This window comes from Rhipicephalus sanguineus, chromosome 1 (genome assembly GCF_013339695.2).
Source record: "Rhipicephalus sanguineus isolate Rsan-2018 chromosome 1, BIME_Rsan_1.4, whole genome shotgun sequence".
In the NCBI taxonomy this organism is placed as follows: Eukaryota; Metazoa; Arthropoda; class Arachnida; order Ixodida; family Ixodidae; genus Rhipicephalus; species Rhipicephalus sanguineus.
Window position 1 is genome coordinate 175,373,046 of NC_051176.1, and position 24,641 is coordinate 175,397,686.

Consider the following 24,641-nt stretch of genomic DNA (forward strand, 5'->3'; position numbering starts at 1 on the left):
AGCCAAGTCATTTGTTGGTCTCACTGCTCACGGCGGCATAAAAACAAAAAGATCCTATTTTGTTTGCAGCACAAACTTTTTGTTATTTTTGTAATGAGCTGCCTAAAGTATGCAAGTTCAACAAAGCAGCACTTGGTACCAAATCACTCTCAAGATCGGGAGCTGCGATGCAAAGGCATAGCAGTAGGATGCTGTGAACATGTCTAGTGCATCTATGTCAACGGAGTGGCTGGCTTCGCTTCTGCGTTTACTCTTCACGTCAAAGGCATCAAGGAAACATGCTAATGCTCGACATAGAAATGCAAATGTTTATCGTGTTGGCAAATATAAGCATTCTAGCTATGACACACATGCACTGAATTGCAAACTGCATCACCCACTGCATCCACCTAGCTAGGCCTCCTACCGTTATCAATGTCTGTACGTGCAGCAGTCAGGGACAACACACTGCTGTGATGTGTTTGTTGCTCAAAAGGGCAAAGGCATGCTTTTAGTGATTAGAATGCAATTAAATGACGCTACATTGTGCAAAGTTGTTTATTTTATGCGTCTTAGTAAGGTCACGAAGTTTTCCACTGAACCTGTGCTGCCATATATAGTTGCAAGTTCAGACCATGATGTACTCAGCTGTAAGGCCACCTCAAAAACGTCATCCTTGTCATACACATTTCCAGTGTCACACTTTTGTGTCTTCAAGATGACATTTCTACAGATGGTTATGGTGACAAGTCCAGAAAACGGAGCCACACCTTGTTTGTGGGCTTTAAAATCCAAGTAAATTACCTGTAAGCCTTCTCTTCCAAGTTAAAATTCATCACAGCATTTCTTGAAAGCACGCCACGCTTATGCTTGGCGTGCTTTCAGTTAGACACCACTCTTTTGCGTGGCGTATAATTTTCCGTATCCTCTGAAGTATATACACATGATAACAGTTTCTGGGGCTACGTCATGCACAGTACATAAAATCTCCTCACTAATTGCCCAGCCTTCAAATTTACAGATTGCTCGGTAGTTAGCTCACCTGGCTCCCAGCTATATTTCACTGCGTTAGCTTTGTTATTATTCTTCACGTAGAGAACACGTCCTGCATTGAACTTTATTAACCTTCTTTGGGATCTCATTCACTTCTTTCCAAATTGTTAATGGTTTCATAATGGCTTTTACTGGTTTGCAGACTCACCCCTCTGAAAATTTTGCAGTTGGGCAAGGAAGCATGTTTCATAGGCCAGTTGATGTTATCGTTTGTTGTGCAGTGTATTGCTTTCAGATTGTGTGCTTCACGGCAAATACAGTGTTTTGGGTTAAAATTTCTCTTTCTTTCTTTTTGCAGATGCCAGAAGAGCAAGCTTTTGGTGTTTTCTGCAAGATCATGTCAGAGTATGGCTTGCGAGACCTCTTCCGTAATTCCTTTGAATGCCTCCATCTCAAGCTCTTCCAACTAGAACGACTTATGGAGGTACTGCCTTGCATGCTTTGTTGCATGGTGGCCATTTTTTTGAAGATGCACTATGGATATGCTCATTATTAGAAAACTGAAAGCCAGACTTCATACACTTAACTAAAAGTAGAATAAACCCAACACTTACAAATTCTTAATTACCCTATGAGGGTTTATGACTTAAAGGGACACTAAAGGCAAATATTAAGTCGACGTTGATTGTTGAAATAGCGGTCCAGAAACCTCGTAGTGCTACTTTTATGCCAAGGAACTGCTTATTTTGAAATAAAATCACGTTTTTAGTGGTCCGCATCGCGTTAGCGCGGTTCGAATCTCCCGCCTGAAAATACGACTTTCATACGTCACTGCTGCCGTGCCCAGCGTTGCCCGCTTTTACTGCGCAGCTGCTGACACTAGTAGCAGCAGAGCTGAAGCAGCGGGACCCACAGTAGCAACAGTGGCCATCGAAGCTTGCCGCAGTCCCGCAGTCCCGCAGCGAGCACACACGCAGAGGTTTTGACTGTTCAGCACACTCGCGCAGTGGCATGACACTAAGCCACATCGAGCGTAAGGGTTCATTACGTGGAACCCAGTGAAAAGACACACCGGTTTCCTTGCTGCAGCACTGGCGTTGTGCACCATTCGGGCATCTGGCAATATCACATGCATGCGGCATTTTGTCGAACTTTCGGTCAGAGCGACTTTCACGAGTGCGCAAAACACACGCGGCAGTACGCGATCCCGAAACTACCACTGAGACGCGACCGCGTGAGCGAAGCAGGGCGCCGGGCGAGGCGCAGTTCGGCGAAAACGGAACCTTTGAACCACGCGCGCCGTTCCCCATATGGCAACGCCACGGTCCATGGAGGTTCTTTTTTTCCATGAATCAAGCGGAAACGAACAAACAGCATTTTATTACGTCTTTTGATGCTCGGAAGGTTCTTTTTTTACTGCTGCTAGTTTGATTACTAGTGATTTATCGTAGGCCGACTTCCATACGTCATTGGGATCACTTCGAAAATGTCCCACCCGTGGCGCTCATCATGTGATACATTTAGCTTTCTCGGTAAGTAGGGCAGTGCTGTTGATAATATTGCCGATTTAGAAGTCGTCATACATTGGGCTTTCACTCTGACATAAATTGTTATTTGCCTTTAGTGTCCCTTTAAATATGCGGTGCTGCAAACAAGTCCCAAGTGGTCGATGCCATATATAGTGGGTGCCCCAGATACCTTTAGCCAGGCTTTAAAAATACTCTGATGCGCCCTAAGACCACGCAACCAAATGCAGTTTTCTTGCTATTGTATTGAGAGAGTCGGACTAATATTTGCGTTCCGCTTAATTGGTTAATTAGTCAAGCTTAAATAATTAACTTCGGTAGCAATGAAGTTAGGCAAATCACTCCTATAGAAAAATCGTAGAGTGGTCTGTCAAACACCCAATTAAAAGGTTTCTGCCTTTCTATCCATAATTGGTGTTTTCCAGATTACTGCAGATGCCCACGAAATACAAAAAAAAAAGTACCACGTGACATACGCGCTTGCGCACAGCGACTGCAGTGCTCTCAAACTTTCCGCGTGCGAACTAACACCACATTTTGTACCGCCGCTTAGAAGCGACAGAGCTGTGAAGCAGCAGGTGGTCGTGCGATCTAAATCATCAACCGTTATCGCTCGCGCTGCATAAAACGATTGACAGACGCAGCAGTTGCGGAAAGCGACAGACTCGTGTGTCGGGTGTTGAAGTGAAGTTCTTTCGACTGCGATGCCTTATTCGCACGAAGAAAAAGCAGACATGGTTCTTGCCCTAGGCACTGCCGGTAGACAGAGACGGCAGGCTGCAAGGATATTTCGCACCTGGCACCCTGGCACGCGACCTAGCCCGATAACCATAGTGAATAATTATGAATCATTGAAGCAAAATGGCTGCTTTGTAAGGAAACGGCAAAAAGCTTCACCCATAAGTGACGAGCTGCACCCCAATGTGTTGCCGTATATGGCGATGAATCCACACGCTAGCACACGTAGCGTGAGCGCAGAGATCGGAGTGTCCAAATCAACTGTCTGGAGGATTTTGCAAGTAGCTGGACTGCACCCCTATCATCTGCATTTGCATCAATGCCTGGAGCCCAGGGATCTCCGAAACAGACTCGACTTCGTGAATTGGATTTTGATTCAAGTGGAACAGGACAATGACTTTCTAGTAAAGCTGTGCGAATAGCAAAATTTTGGGTGCGAAGCGAATTCGAATATTGAAGTGTGAGTGCGAATCGAATTGAATATTTTTCGAATATTTCTCGAATAATTCTAGAATATTTTTCTAATACTTCGAAGCGAAATTGCAGAAAATAAAGTTAGACAGGATTCCTAAGCATATTCTTATGAAACAGCAACATGAAAGTGTTCCTTTTCACTAGGTTGATGAAGCACTGGCGGGGTGGTGTTTCATAGTTGTCTTATCAAGAATGAGGCAATGGAGAGGCCGAATTGTATTTATGTACATGATTTGGTGCAACCAAAGTGTTGCCGACAACACTTTACACGTGATAGGCAAAGATGCCATTTCCTCAGCCTCTCCTGCTCTTTCAAATTCTGTGGAAGCCCAACTGATGTGGTGGACAAAGGGGGTGCTCTCTTCAAGTCCCGAGGTCCAAATCTGCCTCGTAGACGTTGATATATAAGAACATCTGAAATTTTGGATGCTAAAAAGCTTTGGCTTCCGATTTTTCGGACTTCCTGCCCAAATTTCAGGTCCAAAACAGCATTAATTGAGCCCCCACCTCTGCCACATCTTTCATCTCCATGTTGGAACCAGCGTTTTCTTGAGTTAATACATTTGCGACCGTAGCGGAGCTTGAAAGGTAGCTTTGCTGCAATACTGGGGTGTGATGAGGCGAAGCATATTGAAAATCTAGGGACCACTTCCAATCTGACGTTGACTGTCACTTGGCTATGTTCGACCATAACGGAGCTTGAAAGGCAGCTTTGCCGCAATACCGGGTTTGATGAAGTGAAGCATATTGAAAATGTAGGGACCACTTCCAATCGGAAGTTGGCTGTGTCTTGGCCAAGTTCGACCGTAACGGAGCTTAAAAGGCAGCTTTGTCGCAATACCGGGGTGTTCCAATCGGAAGTTGACTGTCTCTTGGCTAAGTTCGACCGTAACGGAGCTTGAAAGGCAGCTTTGCCGCAATACCGGGGTGTGATGAGGTGAAGCATATTGAAAAATCTAGGGACCACTTCTAATCTGACGTTGACTGTCTCTTGACCAAGTTCGGCCGTAACGGAGCTTGAAAGGCAGCTTTGCCGCAATACGATAGTGTAATGAGGTGAAGCATATTGAAAATCTGAAGGGGTTACTTTCAATCGGACGTTGACGGTATTCGTTTTTTGGGAAGTTTGAATAGTAAAATTCCAGTGCGAATCTAATCGAATAGCAAAGACTATTCGAAAAATATTCGAAATTTCGAATATTCGCACACCCCTACTTTCTAGACAAGGTACTCGGACTGACGAGGCCACCTTTTCCCAAAATTCTCAAGCAAATCTCCACAATGCACTCTACTGGAGTGACTGAAATCCATGCTGGCTCGGAAAATCCCGCCACCAATATCAATGGTCTTTTAGTGTTTGGTGTGGCATACATGACAGCAAAATTATTGGCCAAGTATTTTTCAACAACACGCTGACTGGCCGGAGGTACGTAAGTGAGATTCTTAAAGGGCCTGTTGAAGACTTCTGCTGCGACATGCTGCTGGCTCAGCTTGGCGCGATGTGGTATCAGCATGACGGGGCGCCAGCCCACATTTCTAGCGAAGCACGTGCATGGCTTGATGTGAACTTTCCAGGGCAGTGGATTGAGAGAAACTGGCCTGTACAGTGGCCGGCAAGGTCACCTGACCTTAACCCTCTTGACTTTCTTTTGTGGGGCTACATTAAGGATCGCGTCTACAACACGGAAACGACGACCCCAGAAGACTTGCAGGAGAGGATAACTGAAGTATGCCATGGCATTTCACCAGTCATACTCAAGGCAGTGACAGCGAACTTGCTCAAAAGGTCCCAGTGTTGTATCGCAACACAAGGTGACCTCTTCGAATACATTTTGTGATAGCACATGTCGCCAAATAAACATAACACCAATAAAAAAATGTCTATGGCCATCGAGGTGTCCGTTATTCCGCCATTGTCAGCGTTTTCAAAAAGCTTTTTCTTTTTTCGGGCATATTCATTTTCCTTACAGCTATCGCGAAATGACGCAACCAATCCTTACGGCAGCACAAACGAGACTCACTACGTCTGCAGTGCTTATCGCAATCATGAATCGTCGTTAGGGAAGCGATATCGCTGGCGTAAATCACTAACCAATGTCTTCGCCTTCCACCTGTCGTCTTTCAGGCGGCGGTACACCCGGCTAAAAGTGATGTTAGTTCGTACGCGCAAAGTTTGAAAGCACTGCAATCGTGGCACGCAAGCGCGTATGTCACGTAATTTTTTTTTTTTGCATTTCACGGGCATCCGCAGTAATCTGAAAAACACCAATTATGAATAGATATAAAGTTAGAAACTTTTTAATTGGGTGTTTGACAGACCAATCTATGGCTTTCCCATAGGAAATATTTACCTAACTTTGTTGCTTCCAAAGTTAATTAATTAATCTTCACTAATTAACCAATTAAGCGGAACACAAAAAATAGTCTGACTTACACCATACGATGGTAAGAAAAATGCATTTGGTTGCTTCGTCTCAGGGCGCATCGGAGTATTTTTAAACTCTGGCTAAAGTTATCTGGGGCACCCTGTATACAGTGCCGTCTGTACATTTAAATAATGCACCAATTGTTCAGTTCTTTTTTGCCAAACAAGTGCTGTCACCCTGCGGGGAAGCAGAGAATTATTTTTTGTATCATTGACCTTCTGTTTTGGTTCCAAGGTTTGTTTAAGTGTGGTTTTTGCCAGCGCGCTAAGCATCGCTCACACATCCACGTGTGCGCAGGTACTACTAGACAGTAAGTTTGGCTTCGTCACGCGGGCTGTTTTCACCTGATGGGCTTGTAAAAACTGATGTCTATCTGGTTTATAATCTCTGAAAAGTGACCACTTGATCCTAGCTCATTTATTGCCCACAGGGGTGCAATTTTAGCTGTTCACACTAGGCACTGGTATACTTATTTATTTTAATACCTTAAAGGCCCTATTGGGCATGATATAGGGGGGGATTTCAAGTAAGTACATACATCTCATAAGCAACATAAATAAAAACAAAACACCAACAAGAAAATAAGTGAAGGAATCTGCGAGTAAATTTAATGACAGCCTCCAGCCAAATACATTCACCGACATCAATGAAATCAGTCAGATACATTATTGATGAGTACAGAATATTTCGTTAAATAGTCATGAAAATAGTGATGGTAATTACTTTGGAAAAACATTGCATATATATATTGCCAACAAAGACCATAAATGAAACAAGGGCAGCCAGATACTGGTTAGCAATGTTACTCCCTTTGCAAATATCCCTGCAGCGTCGAGTAAAATATCGAAGGATCTGTTATCTCGGTGATGTTAGGTGGAAGGAAGCTCCTCTCGTTTATACATAATGATAATGGCAAATTTTGATACTTTTTCATCCTGGCAAAAACGGGGGGTCATCTTGTGCACATGATCGAGGCGGGTTGAGGTATGAGGGGCTGGAAAGAATATGTGACTGGGCGAAGGATGAATTGCTGTGATAAAGTGAGTGAAAGAGTGATAGTCAAGTATGTCGCCTGCGCATAGCAAGTTTAGCAAGGCTAAGCTCTACTTTTAGTAACGAAACACTTGTGTGGTAATGTGAGTAGGATTACGAGATAAACTGGGGCCGTATTCTCAAACGATCGCAAAAGCCGACAATCACAAAAGTATCGCCTTTGGTGTGCGCTGGTTGGCTATTGAGCAAAACTGGAGAAGTGAGGACACCATCCAGTATTTCCGTCGACGTGACGGTGGTCTACGGTGCTCCTGACATGCCTGGAATAAACGAACACACCTTATCACCGTCGGTTGGTGGTGAAGCCTAGCATTTCAGTGACATAGACGGTAGCTTCTAGTATTCAATCCTCGGTGGATGTGCGCAGCATTTTTTACGCTAAAGCTTTCGGCGAGCATTACCTGGGGTTGTTTTCAGTACTCGTTCTTTGCTTGCGCGTGTTTTTTCGTGGTTTGAACGTTCCAGGAACATGAACCGTGTGTTGCTCGCGTGGTTTATCGTGCGCCAGCAACATATTGAGATGTTGAGGCGATGTCGCTGTGGCGGCACACTACAGCTGAACTCTCTGACTACGCCATGTTAAACTCTCAACGAAAATACATTTCACACAAAGTTTCATTGTTTAAATATTATACTGTGCATTAAACAATTCCACAAAAAAAAAAAGCCACAGTTTCGCCGCAACGGCGAAGCAATGAATGCGATAGCAACAAAGTGGAATGTAATGCGAAGAACGGAAAGCAGCTCGAAATTGCCAGCGCGTCGCTTGAGCCCAAAGGACACACGAAAAGAACGCACACAGGACGAGCGCGAACTATCATGCGTCACAGCTCGATACTTGAAGCGCACTGCTGAATCATAAACAGGGCGCACGAAACGAACGAACAGGTACACACAGAACGAGCGCGAACTAAATGTCGCAGTTGTTATTTATTTCTGTTTGAACAGCGTGCTCCTTTCGCCGACGCGGCCACTGCAGCTAGCGAAGTCACCTTTGTTGTGCTCATCGCGCCATCTCGCTGGCAATGAAGGAACGATTATAAGCGCCTGCCGTCTCTGAGTCCGGCCAGCGGTAAAGGGTGTGTATATAACGCTCGCCGTTAGCTTCCTAGAGGATCGGCGTTTCGTGGCGTAGTGGCTAGCGCCACGGGCTGCGGAGCGAAAGGTCCCTGGTTCGATTCCGCGCTTCGGAAGTATTTTTCTGAATTATTTTTCTTTGGGACTTTTATATATATATATACATACATACACATATACGGTGAATGACGGCGGCGGCAACGGGGACGGACAAAAACCAGCCAAGACTGTCCATATAATTGCTATCGCAATAAAAAACGCTGAAAGCACTTTTAACACGTCCTATATTTCAAGTAGCCACAGCCAAGCCTGGCCACTGTGTAGAAGCCAGCATACGCTCGAAAACGCCGCACTCGGGTCGCTCTGCGCTCGTACGGTGCGCTCACTCCTGTGTTGTGAGACATTCGTAACACCAACGGCCAGTGCAACAATGACATCACAGGCAAGTGTTTCTTCAGTTATTGAACGCATCAGATTCTACGTTACCAAACACGATATTTTCGCCTTTCGCGATCGTTTGAGAATACGGGCCCTGAGCAGCTTAATTTTAAACCATTTCAAGCATGTTAGGAAGACCTATTAGGTGAAAATGCCATATGATTGAAGCGTATTCTAGAGAAGACCAAATCAATTAATTGAAAGCGTGCGGTCTTGGTGTCCTTAGTACTGAAATGCAAGCGTTATTTAAGGAGGCCGAGCTTCTTGAGGGCCTTATTCGAGATATGCTCTATGTCCGCAGCCCAGCTTAAATCAGAAGTGAGTATGACGCCCACATACTTACATGACATGACTTCTTCGATTACCAAGTCATATACTTTATAAGAGTTAGAGCATCAACTGTTAGGTGATGCTGTACATGTGCGGCATCACCTAACAGGCACCAAAGGGTTTACGTCGTACATGTACAGTCGCCCATTTTTTTAACCTGAGCGCGCGAGCATCGACTACCAAGTTGATAAGTGCCGTACAACGGAGTGCAGCGGCGAAGTGAATGAGAACATGCGCACGCTCAATGAGCAGTCTTGAACAGCTGCCGTCTGCGGAAAAGCCTAGCAGACGGCAGTTGCCCACGACTGCTCATAGCGCGCATGCGCGTACTCTCGTTCATTTCGCCGCTGCACTCCGTTGTACGGCGCTTATCAACTTGGCGGTCGATGCTCGCGCGTTCAGGTTAAAAAAATGGGCGACTGTACAGCATTACAGCATTGCCTGTATGTTTAAAACACGTGCCTTTTTTGATCATTTCTCTTGCTTGACATGTGCTGCCAAGCTTCAAGAATACGTGGAATTTGTTCATGCGCCAATGTCTCTCCATCGTTTTTTTTTCCAAAGCGGCGCACCGGCTTTTGCTTGCACATCCGAGCGCGCATGCGCAGTGCAGCTGGTTTAACCCTTTACTGCCGGTTGTCGCGAATTCGCGACATACCGAAAGACGCCGATTAAGTAACACACGAAACGCGTTGATGCCTTCACCGGCGGCTGTCATGTATTTGCGGCGAACGTAGGTTTCAGCACTAGACATCTAGCGCCATTGCATGTAAGGTATTGCAAGCTGGAACCGAGTGTTGTGTATCAGTTGCCGGAGAGCGCGAAGCACGTGCAACAGCTCTCACTACTTCGTTGTTTTCTGCCCAAGGGACGTAAGTTCCATCTCCTATAAAATTTTTTCAATGTGCACGCATACAAGAGGTTGCACACGACATGTGACGTTGTTTTGAAGTACGTTATTTCCTGCGCGATCCTGGCTTCTGTGGTATGTCGCGAATTCGCGACATCCGGCATTTGAGTCAGTCAGTGATGACTGCTGGTATGACAAGTTCATGATTGACTTCCGCTGATTTTATGGGAAAAAAAGGCTTCGCATGCGCTTGCCACCTGAAGATAAAAGTGACGACAGCTGTATCAATGACAGCGAAGACGACGATGTCGATGTCAATCCTCATGCACAAGCACGATGTCCTCATCGAGCAGTGAGGATGAAGACGAAGATGTGGTAGACCAACCAAGCTAGTGCCTCTCTAAAACATGCAGTGCGTTGGAAAAAAAAAAGACTGTCAAGAACAGCGGGAAAAGCCACACTGGAAAACCGCTCATCTTCAATGTGACACTGTCCGAGCTCCTATTGAATATTTCAAGGAATTTTTTATGACACCTTCACGGAACATATCGTTCATCAGAGCAATCTGTTTGCGACGCTGAAAAATCCGAACAAAGGACTGGTTCTGTCTCGTGGTGAGCTAGATCGATTTCTCGGTGCCGCCACCTTCATGTCATTCTGTCGGCTCCCAAGAAGTCGGCTATACTGGGCGGCGGAGTCTAGGGCACACATGGTGGCCCACACGATGTCACGTGATTGGTAGGAGGCAATAAAGTCAAGCTTGCATTTAACAACAATGACGGCGCCAAGTTACGTCGCCCTGAAGAGATCCGCTTCATTGATGCGGCGATGCCGTACTTAAGTTGCATTGAACATATTGAGCTACTATTGGCTTAAGTGCCGGTTGTCGCGAATTCGCGACATACCTAAAAGTTTGCACTAAAGTTGCATTTTGGATAATACAACTGCTGATTTGTGTTAAGGCTTCTATTTAAAGCTGAAACACGAAAAACAAATTTTTTTCTTCGGCGCTTTCATAATTCAGGCATTAAAGGGTTAAAATGCGCACCTTTTTTGATCATTTCTCTTGCTTGGCATGTGCTGCCACACTTCGGGAAATCATGGAATTTTTTTCATGCTCCGATGTCTCTTCATTGTTTTTTGTTTTCTCTTTCTTTCTTTCCAAAGCGGCGCACCGGCTTTCGCTTGCGCTTCCAAGTGTGCGCGCGCAGTGCGGCTGGTTTCGGTTTTGTCCTTCGGGTGGTTATTGCTTCTCATGCTTGTTCATCATCATCATCATCATCAGCCTGTCTACACCCACTGCAGGGCAAAGGCCTTTCCCGTGTTACGCCAATCAAACCGGTCCTGTGCTTTCTGCTGCCACGTTATACCTACAAACTTCTTATCTCATCTACCCACCTAACTTTCTTTCTCCCCCTCACACGTTTTCAATCTCTTGGAATCTAGTCAGTTACCCTTAATGACCACCGGTTATCCTGCCGATGTGCTACGTGCCCACACGTGCTACGGATCCACAGCCACTATAGTACTCCATAAAGAAAGCGACAGAATCCCAATAAAGAAAGGCGTACGGCAGGGAGACACGATTTCTCCAATGCTATTCACTGCGTGTTTACAGGAGGTTTTCAGGGCCCTAGATTGGGTAGAATTAGGGATAAGAGTTAATGGAGAGTATCTCTGTAACCTGCAATTCGCTGATGACATTGCATTGATGAGTAAGGCGTGAGACGAATTACAGCTCATGATTACTGAACTGGATACGGAAAGTAGAAGAGTAGGTCTGAAAATTAATATGCATAAAACTAAAGTGATGTGGAACAATCTTGGCAGAGAACAGCGCTTTGCGATAGGTGGCGAGACACTGGAAGTTGTAAAGGAGTACGTCTCCTTAGAACAGGTAGTATCCGCGGAGCCGAACCATGAGAGTGAAATAACTAGAAGAATAAGGATGGGATGGGGCTCATTCGGCAAGCATTATCAAATCATGAATGGTAGTCTACCACTATCCCTCAAGAGGAAGGTATATAACAGCTGCATGTTACCGATACTTACCTACAGAGCAGAAACCTGGAGACTTACAAAGAGGGTTCAACTTAAATTGAGGACGACGCAGCGAGCGATGGAAAGGAAAATGGTAGGAGTAACCTTAAGAGACAGGAAGAGAGCAGAGTGGGTCAGGGAACAAATGGGGGTAAAGAATATCATAGTTGAAATCGAGAAGAAGAAATGGATATGGGCTGGGCACATAGCGTGCTTGTTACTCTCTCGTTTATTGCTCCCCGTGGCACGATTATACATATCTGTTCTTGTGCAGCGCTAAATTACACAAACGATGCCGTCGTGGTTGCATTTCCTGTTTTGGGGACTCGGGAAAAACTAACTCCGTCTTGTTGCCAATAAGATGAAGGATTATTATAGCTTTTTCACTCATTTTGCTTTCCAGACAGGCGCACAACCATACAGTTTTCTTCCGTGTGCTCACTCACGTAGTGCGCTTATGCTATGGAAGTGCGCAGCGGTTGCTCTGCTGCTATTGAGTTGAGCGGCGATTCTTCCGAAGTAGACTATTCCCCAAGTGCCGAATCAGAATCTGATTCATTGGATGTCAGTTCGTCAGACGAGGATTTACTTACGAGTTCAGACTTAGACGATGATGAAGAAGCAACATCTCGGCTATCACACGCTGAAAAGTTTTTAGTGTTAAAGCAAGAACATTTTTTACCAGAAAAGTACTCTGGTATGCTTATTTTTGTATGTCTGTGAGCTATGTTTAATACAACGCATAATTTTTATTTATAAAAAATCGTATATGTGTTTTTTTAGGATTTTGCTTGATGTTACTCTTGAGTACTCACGAATAAGCCATGTGTATGTAACAACAAAAATAATTTTTTTGTCACTTTGCAGTCACGCAAAAATATTTTAGACAATTTGTTTTATAAGTAGAAGCATCTGATGAATTTAATTCAGCAATATAACAAAAATACACATTTTTGGAGTGCATTTTGCAAAAATATTCGACCCTCAAAGGGTTAATTTCCATTTGCCAATTACTGCACCATTCCCTTATCCTGGTGAGATCAGACTGTAGTTCTGCAACGTCAGCTGTGCAAGTTATGTTTCTATAAATAAAACAATCATCCACAAAAAGACGGATTGACAAACTTGTTAGATGCTGTCATTAATGTATTGTGCAGCTGTTTTCTCATCAGCAAATTCAACTACTAACGTTCGTAAATTAGCTTACCTGATGTTTGTACACACACAATTAGAATTTGCATGTGCTGTATGATCACCATACCAAGAAGATTTAATAATCACACTTGAACGCATACAGAATAGGGCTGCCCGGTATATTACTCAGAATTTTGATCGGAACTCCAGCATAACCCAGATTAAGCTCAATATTTCTTTACAGCACCTAGATATCCATCGCAAGATTGCATTGCTTTTTTTGCTTCACAATATGTCCATTCCGATAAGCCATGCATATTACCCCTCGAAACACCCACATGCACGTCATCAAGATTACATAATCATCTTAGCTTCAAACGCATTTTTGGTAAAACTACTGCCTTTAATTTATCAGCTGTACCTCGTGCCATATCTCACTGGAATGATCTTCCTGATCAAATTTTCTCGATATTTCGAAAACGATCACTTTTCCAAGTATCAAATTTTCTCAATAAAATATTTCGAAAACGCCTGTACGCATTTCTTACTTAATCCGCCTTGATTTATTTTGCTGTTCTGCTTGTTCTCACCATGTTTTTCGAGAACGTCTGTACGCACTTCTTACTTAATCTGTCTTGATTTATTTTGCTGTTCTGCTTGTTCACCATTTTTTTTTTACTTAAACTGTATTTTCGAGTTGTTTCCATTGTATTTCACCTGTTATTGTAGCAATGCCCCCCTTACTCAATGCCCAACAGGGCCTGTTAGGTTTTTTCTAAATAAATAAATAAATAAATATACTAAGAAGAGAAGAGGGCCCAGCACACTGCCTTGTGGCACACCAGATAGATGTTATACTTGGGTTGGATCAGATATGTAGTGGTTAAGTTTAACTTTTAACGGGCTGATATCGGTTGTTTAGAAACTCTTGGATCTGCGCAGTTATTTTCTCATCGAGACTGAGGTTACGTATTTTTAAGGGGCCCTGCAACACTTTTTCAGCATGGTCAGAAAACGCTGCCGATTGGTAGTCGAGGCTCCCAAGAACACGCGAGCCAAACATTATAGCGCAGCACGCGGCCTAGGATTTACAATAAATTCTCAAAGTCAGCTAAAAATCGCTTCATCTTCTCTAGACAAATAATTGTATTGACTCAAGATCATTGCGTCACTGACACATGTTCCACGCCATTGGCTTATTTGAACACGGCGCGCTCGGTCGCTGCGGAAGGTCGTGACTTGCCCGCGCGTGCGTGAGATTGCACTGAAAGTACGTCACACATTCAAAGAAAAAACAAAAACGTGCTCAAGGTCTCGAGGTGCGTATGACGTACCTTCTTCCCCCGTGCCACCCGTCCCTGCTTGGCTTCCAGTGCTTTCGTCAGGACGAGAGAAGAGAGAAAGCAATTACAGCGTGTGACAAATCTTTGTGACTCCACTCGCACTGGACGGATTCTAAAAATGTTTGCGGTGGTCGATTAGAGAGGAAATAAGCTCCTTTAGTGAAGCCATTCCATGGCTACTTGGAAAAGTGTTGCAGGGCCCCTTTAAGCATTAATCGATTATGGGGAATGCAGTCAAAAGCTTTTGAAAATTATATGAAAATGGCATCAACTTAGACGGACATATGCGGAGCTGTGTGCAGGTCTGTCACAAGTTCGAAAAGTTGTCTGACATGATAATTATTCGTTAAACCATGTTGGGTGTTAAAAAGTTAATTGTTATAGTTGAGATAACCCATGACCTGGGATTATATGATGTGCTCTAGTAAGTTACATGAAATGGACGTAAGTGAAATTGGCCTATAGTTGTCAGGGTTATTGCTGTTACCAGATTTGAATATAGGTACCATATTAGTGGATTTCCTGTCATCTGGTATAGTACAATAAGAGTCAAAGTGTTGCTGGAAAATGAATGCGAGCAAGCTAGCTGAATGTTGGCAGGTTAATTTAAAGGGGTACTGACACCATTTTTCGAAGGTGAGTTTACTCTGCCATACAAATCTCCTGTATACAGAGACTGCTCTGAGCAAGTGTGAAGCTCAACAAATGTTGATAAGATACTATATTTTGATATTAAAGTCAGTTTTTCCCAAGGCGCACCTACTGACACCGGTACTAGCTTGACGTCAGGCTACAGTACTAATTCAGGTGACTTCATGCAGCAGTCTGGCTAATTGTGACGACGTCAGGTACCAAAAATTTCAAAATGGCCACTTGTGCATCACCAAAACATTCAAAATGACCGTTTGTGCGTCACCAATGGAGCAACGGTGCCGAGTGGCTGTGGAAACATCATGATATGTTGCGCAAGCACGGGACAAGAAATGCATACCGTGTTGTGACGTCAGGGTACAGTAGGAACCGAAACTAGCTCTTGAAACCTTCCTGTAAACACTTTTTCAGGGGGCACTCACGCTTAGCAGTACATTTTCTAGGCTCTTGAGGGCTTGGCCTTTCATTTGACACAAAAAAAAAACTGAAAATTTTCGCGTCAGTACCCCTTTAAGTAGTTTGTCTCTGATGGAACTGGTTTTGAGCGGAAGTCGATTGATAGTGCTAGCTGCCCAGTGCTCCATTACTAGGATCACTGGAAAAGGGTATTGAATGGGTAGTTGTGATATTGAAAGCGTATTATTCAGTGGAAGTTCATTAGTGAGTACTTCAGCAAAGTGCTTATTAAATTTTTGGCAGAGTGCTCTACCAATAAGATGCTGCTGTCTTCCCTTATTAATACTGGCATTGAGCGTGCACTTTTGGGGTCACACTATTCCAAAATTTTTGAGGGTCCATTTTCGTAAGGTTAGGTAGTGTATCGTTAAAGAATTTGTCTTTCGCTTGAAGAATGACACTTTGTGTTTCACCTAAACATTTTCGAAGGCTTCCGAATCTTGAGGACAGTTTGAGCAACTCACTTTTTTGTAAACCCTTTTCTTTCTGGTCAGGGCGTGTTTTAAGTCTCACGTGTTCGAACCATGGGTCAGCTGATCTAGAACTTATCGTTAGTTTAGGAACATAGGCAGCTTCAATTTCTTTTAGTTTATCCCAGAACAAATACCAGTACACCAGTTTTCATTACTTGTATGGTCATCAAAGTATTCCTAAATGATTTTAATATACGAACATTGCTGCCGTATACAACAATGCAACCGTGCCTGCACGTTTTCTGTCTCAAGGATCTCGAAAATTGATAGCCTCTCGGTGGCGATATCACGAATGAAGAAGTTTATTAGTCGTTTAGGTTTTGTCAGGGGCACAGAATCATAGAGTTTTCTTGAATACACAGTGATGACGACATGGGCATGTGCGCCGATTGCGTGCATTTTTTTAAGCTTCTGAGCCATGTTTATCCTAATCAGCATACGTTTCGATTATTAAGGCGAAAGTCTTAGATGCCTCATGAAACGCGAAAATTGACAGTCGGCATCGGCTCCATCAACACAAGTGTGCAAAAAATCATCATCACGTTATGACGTTATCACATGACATTGTCACTTGGTCAAAAGTGCGCCGAACACGGAGGCAGTGCAAAACCTGGTGAGATGCGGAAAGCTTGCAATGCCTCCGACCCTGGAGGCAGTACAAAACTGCATTAGGTGCAGGAAGCTTTCGGAGGGAGGTGGAGGAGGATCAATACATCGACTTAGAAGAAAAAGAAGATGGCTTTCACCTTTGAATCGTTTTAGGCAAATGCATAAGGGACCCTGTGAGTTTAAAATAAGTGTCTTTCTAATTTTTGTTTTTATTATCCATGAATATACAACGCATCAATGCTCAATACCTATGTAAAAGATTTTTTCCCACTTTAGGGTCAATCTAAAAAATTTTGGGTCCATTTTTTTTCAACTAGGACACACTGAACATTGTAAATCTGCAGTAAGAAAAATCGACCCTGGGGGGTCGCATTTGGCGAAGATTATCTACGCAAAGATTATCTACCCTCAAAGAGTTAAAAATTTTGTTCTATGTAACACAGTAATCTGCACACTGTGCTGCTATAGCTTGCATCAGTGCAAGCAATTAATCTATCTGCTGCAGTTACATAATCTTATGTGTTAAATAAAATGATGAAACTATGCCCCTGGGTGTTATATGTTGTCCCTCTTGTGTGTATGCTCCAATTCATTTTTTCACTTTGCATAGAAGCCAGTGTGGGTTCAATAAAATAGTTGTCCTTTGTGCTTGTCCTGTGTCCCTGTCATTTGTGTGTGTTTTACCCAATGTGCATTTTTCATATGTCTCAACAAAGAAATCAACTATCCTGCCATCATGTTCATCCTGGTAGCGTGTTACTTTGCTTGAAACATGTAACTAACTGTAGCAGCATCACTTTCCTGCTCTAAGTAACTCCAACTGTAACATTGTTACATTTTGCAGGTAACATGCCCATGAGTGCTGTCAGGTACTATCGTTTTCTTTTCCTGGTCTTCATGCTCCAAACAGCAGAATTAATTAATTTACTTGTATTGTGGGGAGAAAAACATGGTTTTCAGTGGAACTTTGATTGGGAAATCAAGAAAAATTATTCAAATGCAAATTGCACTAAATTGCAGATTTTTAGGTCAAGTTTCACTGGTATACACACAGATGTGGTACACATTGGCAAAGCTTTTAAATAGAGATGACTTATTTGATTTTTTTTCTTAAAAAGAGCAAGCAACCTGCCAATCAAAATGCAGTTATTGTAAATCACTGTTTTTGTTGTCTTGCTTGCAGGACCAGCTTCCACAGCTCTATGCTCACTTTGTGGACCTTGGAGTGGAAACGCACATGTTTGGTTCCCAGTGGTTCTTAACACTGTTTACAGCCAAGTTTCCATTGCACGTAGTCTTCTTTATCTTAGACCTATTTCTACTGGATGTAAGTTTCCTTGTATTTTCTATATTAATGTATGGCTTTTCTAGTATGATTTGACTTATGGCTAAAATTTTATTATGTCCAAGAATTTCATACCATTTTGAGCAAAACAAATTGTAACTGATTTTTTGTGGTCCAAATTTTTGGTCATGTAGATAACAGCAACACTTTGGCAGAGGGTGCATTTGTGGAACACTGCAGTGTTTAATTTTCTTATTGTTAACTGAGTTGCAACAACCCACATCAGCAACTAACAAGCAGCTTGACAATAGGATGTTTTAGAAATAGCACACCCAAGCATCTTTGTATACCCAAAGCTTCATGCCCTGCTTACATTCTTTTGCACCCCCAGACTTTACGTACACAAAATCTGAAACTCCTTAATAACCAGCTTCCTTGTATTAGATTAGGCGAAAAAACAGTTGAAGCAACGAGCCAAGCATGGGGCAGCTAGTGACATTCACATTTGTTTGATAAGTTCTGTAGCAATCACTCGTCACTTTCCCAGAAACAGCCAACCCAGCACCTGGCGGCAAGGGATGTATTGTGATGGCGACGGTTCCAGCACCACAGCGGCAATCCAGCATGCTATTTTTTTCACGCCTCAACTCAGCTCCCCTCACTCTTTCTTTGAAGCAAGGCAGCGACCTCAAACCAAGTGCCTCAATCACCTCTCACTCAAGTGCCTTTCCCGCTGTACTCGGTCAGCCTGTTTTTTCTTGCCAATAAATGAGTCTACTCTTTGTCGTCGAGCTAAGAAGACATGTCGAGCTTGAAGACATGTATGAAGACAGCATTAGCCATACTCGATGCTGCCACTACTACTGACAGCGGCAACGCCATCAGTACATCTGCCATTGCAGTGGAGTTTCATTAGCCCTCTGCATGAGTCTGAGACCCAGGAGACCAACCCTTGCGCCTGGAGGAAAGATTCAACTGCCTCAATGCTGCACTTGAGAAGCTGATAACTTGCACCAATGCTGGCCAACAGCCTCAATACTACCATTCACCTTCACGTGAAAGGGCAAGGCAGTCTCGCAGTGAATCGAGGAACCCGCAGCAGCAATTGTGCTGGTACCACCATCGTTTTCGTGAACATGCCAGTCGCTGCACTAGGCCCTCTTCATGAACAGGAAATGCACTGGCCAGTCACTAACGGTGGCATGTGACATTGGCCCCCGATTAGGCTGCCTTTTCTTCGTGGTCTACTACAACACCGGCACCTGCCTGCTCCTTGACACTGTAGTTGAGCTGTCTGTTGTTTCCACCACAACCGGATATTGCAAGTCCACATCTGCTCTCCATGTAGTAGTAAGCAACGCTATCATTGCATTAAATGGGCTTTGGTAAATGACACTAGTTATCGCACTCAGCCACTGGCAAAGATGAGTGCTCGTGATTGCAAACATTAGTTTTCTATACTAGGGGCAGACTTCCTCAGCTATTTCAACCTAGAGGTGAGTGTTTGCGATGGGTGCCTAAAGGATAGTGTCACATCCGTTGCTGTACTTGCACTACAGTCTCACCTCATATGGCATTTGTACATTTCGGCCTGTCTCAATGCACGACAAGGTACTTGCAGAGTACCTGCAATCTGTGAAGTCCCGAAATGATGAGCTGCCCTTGAAACTCAATGTGACTTATCATATCATCACCAGAGGTCCACCTGTTGCTGTGTATCCGTGGGGGCTTGCTGGGAAGAGTTTGGAAGTTGCCCGCTGCTAATTGAGACACGCTTAAGCTTGTCCTTCTTCATCCTTCCTCCGGCAACTGGTCTTCACCTTTTCATTCAGTACCAAAGCAGAACAATAGTGACTGGCAGCCTTTACAATGTTTACCGAGCTTTCAACGCTGTCACTACTCCGAATCAGTATCCCCTTCCTCACATGCATGCCTTCCTTGCTCATCTAATAGGAACCGAAAATCTACAGCAAAACCAATTCAATGAGTGCCTATCACCAAATTCCTGTCAAATTCAATGACATTCCGAAGATAGCAATTACTAGCTCATTGGGCCTATTTAAGTTCATCCGCATGCTTTACGGCTTGAATAATGCAGTGCAAACATTCCAAAGGTTCAGGGACGAGGTTATGTGTGAACTGCCATTTGGTTTTAATGCAAGAACCTTACTTAGCTCATTGTGCGGTCCCACTGTCATCAGAAAGCTGTGGCAGAAAAGCAGCACATAAATTATGTTATCTTCAACACTGTGTACATGGTTGGTCAAAACCAAACACTTGAGAACCGAACTCTTGAAAACCAAATGTTTGGAAACCGAACTTTGGCAGACGTTTCACTAGATGGTGTCCAAGCCCTCGACAACACGAAAGGCAGATTGAGTGGCTGCAAAGCAAGCACAGCAGCTGCAGCAAGGCATCATTCTGACCGATGCGAGAGAGCCTCATGGTTGCCTCACTCATGCTGCCCGAAACTGATACAGAACATGCAAAACGCAAAGAACTGAAGAATCGATTAGACACAATCCATGTGGCTCTGGAGAACAACAAGCTCAGAAGCATTTTGCCACAATTTAATAACACCATGATATAACCCAGCAACATACTAGGTGATAATAAATGCTCTCGCATTTACACATAAGAATTGCTTGAGTACCCCTATAGTTACCTTGAAGACATTCTAGTTGCAAGCAGCACAAAGAGCACCTTTGCCTTCTCTTCAAGCTACTTAATGAATGTGGCCTGGTCCTAAAGCCCCAGGAATGCAATTTCGGAGTTTAAGCCTTGGGTTTTCTCAGCCATTGCATTCCACCCCAAGACATTCAACCAGAGGAATCACGGATGTGGACTATCGAGGACTTCCCTTCTTCAACATCCTTCTGAGGGTTGCCCAGATTTCTGGAGCTAAAAAGTTACGTACAGGTGCTTCATACCATCCTGTGCATAAGTTCTTCAGTGGCTTATCTATCTGCTGCATCATAACTCCAAGAAACCACCTGTACCTTCCACTGGCCTTTGGAGGACAGACACTTCTTTAAGGAAGCCAGAACGCTGGTTGATGCAGTGTTGCTGATTCATCCGTTGCCCTATCTGCCAATTCACCTTATGGTCAACATGTCGGTGGATGCAGCTGTCAGTGGATGCAGCTCTACAGCAGCATATTGGCTCAGACTGGAGGTCACTGATCTGCTCAAAGCGCATGAAACCTACTGAGGCTCATTACAGCACCTTCAGGAGAGAGATGTTGGCCATCTATTGCTCCATCAAACGTTTCAAAGCCCATTTTCTCTGTTGAAGGTTGGTAGAGTGGCTACTGTAACCTTTCCAGCCTGGTCTTGATTGTTCATTGTTTTCTAGCTTTTATTTTTGGCCTGTTCAAGTGAAATATCGACCCTCTGTCTATTTTTGGGAAACCGAACACAGAGTGGCTGCGGGCAACACATGAAGGCATAGGTCAAAGCTGGCTGAGCCAAGAACATAACTTCTCTGAATGCTGCAAGGGAGCAGACAGAGTGCCTTGCTGAAAATCTCACCTGGACCTGAATTGATGACTGACACATACGGCATTTCGGCTGCACTGACTCTTAAGTCATCCTTGATTGTTATACGCAGCCCATTAGTACTAGAAACAGCTTTTGCACCAAGTGCTGTCTATCTAGCACAGCAGTCAATGGTGCATTCAGTTCTTTGTGGAGGCACTCGATCATGCCGTTGCTTGGTGGGTGGTAAACCGTTGTGTTGTGAAGGTGTATGCCGAGCACCAGGGCAGAATAAGCTAGCTTTGGAACTGCCAGCCTCGGTCAGTGCACAGTGGTTATGCACAGGGGGCAGCTGTACCGCAACACCCACGTAGCAATGAAGGCTTCTGCCACTGCTTTAGCCTTGATGTTTGTTATAGGTACTCGAGGTGGCCTGAAGCAAAGGGGTTGCTTCAGGCCGCCTTGGGTACCTATAGACACACACACGAGGAGGTTCGTGAATTTTTGTAAGGGAGGAAGAGGTCTCACCAAGTCTAAATGCACGTGGTCAGACTCGCTCTCTAGTGGCTGGAATGATGGCACTTGTGTACATGTGTACCAGGTCACTTTCAAGGCTGACAGGCTTGACAGGTTCTTGTCCAGCTTCAAACGTCCTTGTTGGGGACCAGCCAAACAAAATGGTCTGGGATAAGCCTTTGTGTCGCTGTGATTCCAGGATGGTTTAACCTCTGCCGTGAGTCAAATATTAGTCGTTGAAATTTATGGGGCACGAGCAGACGAGAAGGTGCCTGCAGTATGTCACACGTCTTACCTGCCAACTCTCCCGACTTGCCCGGCAAACTCCCAAATTTTAAGCAGTCTTCAGATTGTATGGGCACAGCCACAAATCTCTCGAAAAATGACGCTAGGGCCGCCATGAAAAGAAAATAATAACTGAGGATGTATGTTCTAAAATTTTCTGATCGCGTGCAGAATGCTTAAGTCACTTTCGCCTCAGTACACTGGCGTCATGTGGAACAGCACAGTAAGATTGGCAAGGGGCAACTAGCTGCCATGGGACACAGCAAAATTTGGCCCTTAATTATGCATGCTTGCACATGCCACATAATTGCGAGCACCAGTATGATCGCTGAAGTCTACAAACTTTACTGGCAATCATTCGTTTATGATTTTGCTACAGCCCTGAGCAGCAGTAAATTAATGCATACATGAGAAGTTTTCTTATGTTGTGCCCCCACCCCCCCGCTCGTTTTATGAATCTCCCGACTTTCGAGGTCACCAGGTTAAGCAGCAATTTAGCAAGCTGGCCCGATGAGGCTTCTTCCTGCAAATGACGCAAGTCAGGGTTGTTTTGCTGGATGGCAGCTAGGGCTTGGAATTTCATAGAGTCAGCAGGTGCAACGCTGATCCTAGACTCAGATTCGAGAGTCAGATCAGATTTTCAGTCCCATAGATGTGGCAGATGTCCATAGACCATTCAGAAATAAAGAAAAGTTGCCGTAGCTCTCATTCTGAGTGGAAGGGACTTTTGTTCTTGAAGATTAAGGTTAAGGGCTGGTAATCAGTCCGATCGTAAAAGGTGCAGCCTTCAAGGAAGAAATGGAAATGGTGGTGTAACTTGGCACAGTTGGAGGCTTCTGTTCAGTAAAACTAAATACTAAATTGACGATTTCAACAGAGGGAAGACATGTGGCACCCATTAATATCTCGTAGCATCGTAATTTTGGCAGTGGTAAAGTTAGGCAAGTATAAATTTGGTATTCAGCTTAGTATTTAAAAATACATGACTTGAACTATCTAGCTAGCATTGTCTGTTCACTTGCAACCAGGGTGTCGGAACGGAACGAAAACCGAAAACGAAAAACGAAAAAAAACAATATTTTTGACCGGAACGAAAACGTAACCGAACCTATATCTATTATTTCGTTCCGGAGTGAAACCGAAATTTTTTCAATCGTTTTTCGGTTCACGAGAAAACTTCGCAATCCGGAACAACTCAGCTCATGCAACGTGAGCAGTTATACATATCTCAGGCTACAGTATTAGCGCGTACCTCAGGTAGGAATTCCAAAGCAAATATATGTTGAAATTGTGCGAAAAACGAAAACAGTGGCAACCAGAGATGTTTATATTAACGCAAGTTGACTTTCGCGCGCCTGTCACGCAGGCCAAAGTGGAGAGGGCATTGTCGGCGCTGAAGTTTGTTACAACGAAAGCTGTTATGAGATCACAACAGCTGACTTTGGCACCATAGTTGTCCGCCGCGGCCGGTGTGCGTGACCGCTATCACGTGATATAAGAAAAAATAAATGAGAAACAAATTTCTAGGATCGGATGGGACTTTAACCCGCGCCCTCTGTGTGGCAGTCGGGTCTTCCACCAGAGTGCCACGCTGGTGCTTGTAACTCCTTCACAAAAACACTCTTTACAGGCGTCATGTTGGGCAAGGAATCGCGTTAACATATGTAATATAGCGTGGCAGAAGAGGAAAATAACATCCAGTCATCAGACAATGCTAATAGCGCAAAGAGTGTGTGCTTTAATGCAGGGCTTAAAGTAAAGGGGGGGAGGCCTTCGATTTCTTAAGGAGGGGCTGTATGTATGTGTGTATGCATGTATATAGGTCGCCGCCCTCTAAGCGCCCCCCACCCTCCAATGAAGGGAGACTTTAAGCCCTGCTGTAATGTTTCCCACAAGTGTTGCGGAGTTGCCCCACCAGAATTGGAATGACTCCGGAATCATTCCACATTTTCCCGAGCCCGGAATGGAATAGGGACAATGCTTGGAGGAATGGAATAAGAATGGAATTAAGCGCCTTTTGCTCGGAATGGAATAGGGATAGAATTACGTCTTTTTCCGAAAATAGAGCACGTTTTAGTCTACGTCCTGATTTTCAAACCTCAAACATTTGGAAGTCAGAGCCTCGAAATTAATAATAAAGCAGTATTTTTAAAGTGGCTGGGCTAAATACAAGCGCACCACATTTTTAAGCAACGCGCCTGCTATAAACCGAGGCATAAGTGTACAAACAAATGCACTATCCCAGCAGATACAGAAGGGAGAAAACAAATTATTTCTACGCGTTGGTTCCCAATGATACCCCCACACGAAAGTGGCGTATACTCTATGCACAGCCTGATCTTGATCTCACGAGCAGTTTAGTACCTGACACACGTAAATAACTTTTGCGACAAGGAAGACATTGCATACCTGCGCACAGGTGAACACAGAAAGTTCTCCTCACCCCATCCATGCTTGCGAGGCGCGCTCGACAAGAGTGAGTGCTGACG

The 24,641-nt window shown here is 44.1% G+C and overlaps 1 protein-coding gene across 2 annotated transcripts in view; it reads left to right on the top strand.

Moving 5' to 3' along the window:
• Positions 1-24,641, top strand: part of LOC119402679 (rab GTPase-activating protein 1) — a 153,144-nt gene that overhangs the window by 82,927 nt on the left and 45,576 nt on the right. For both annotated transcript variants that reach the window (XM_037669794.2, XM_037669801.2), the window contains 2 exons: positions 1,331-1,456; positions 17,774-17,917. In XM_037669794.2, coding sequence (XP_037525722.1) covers positions 1,331-1,456; positions 17,774-17,917 — 270 coding nt within the window. The remainder of the gene's footprint in view (positions 1-1,330; positions 1,457-17,773; positions 17,918-24,641) is intronic.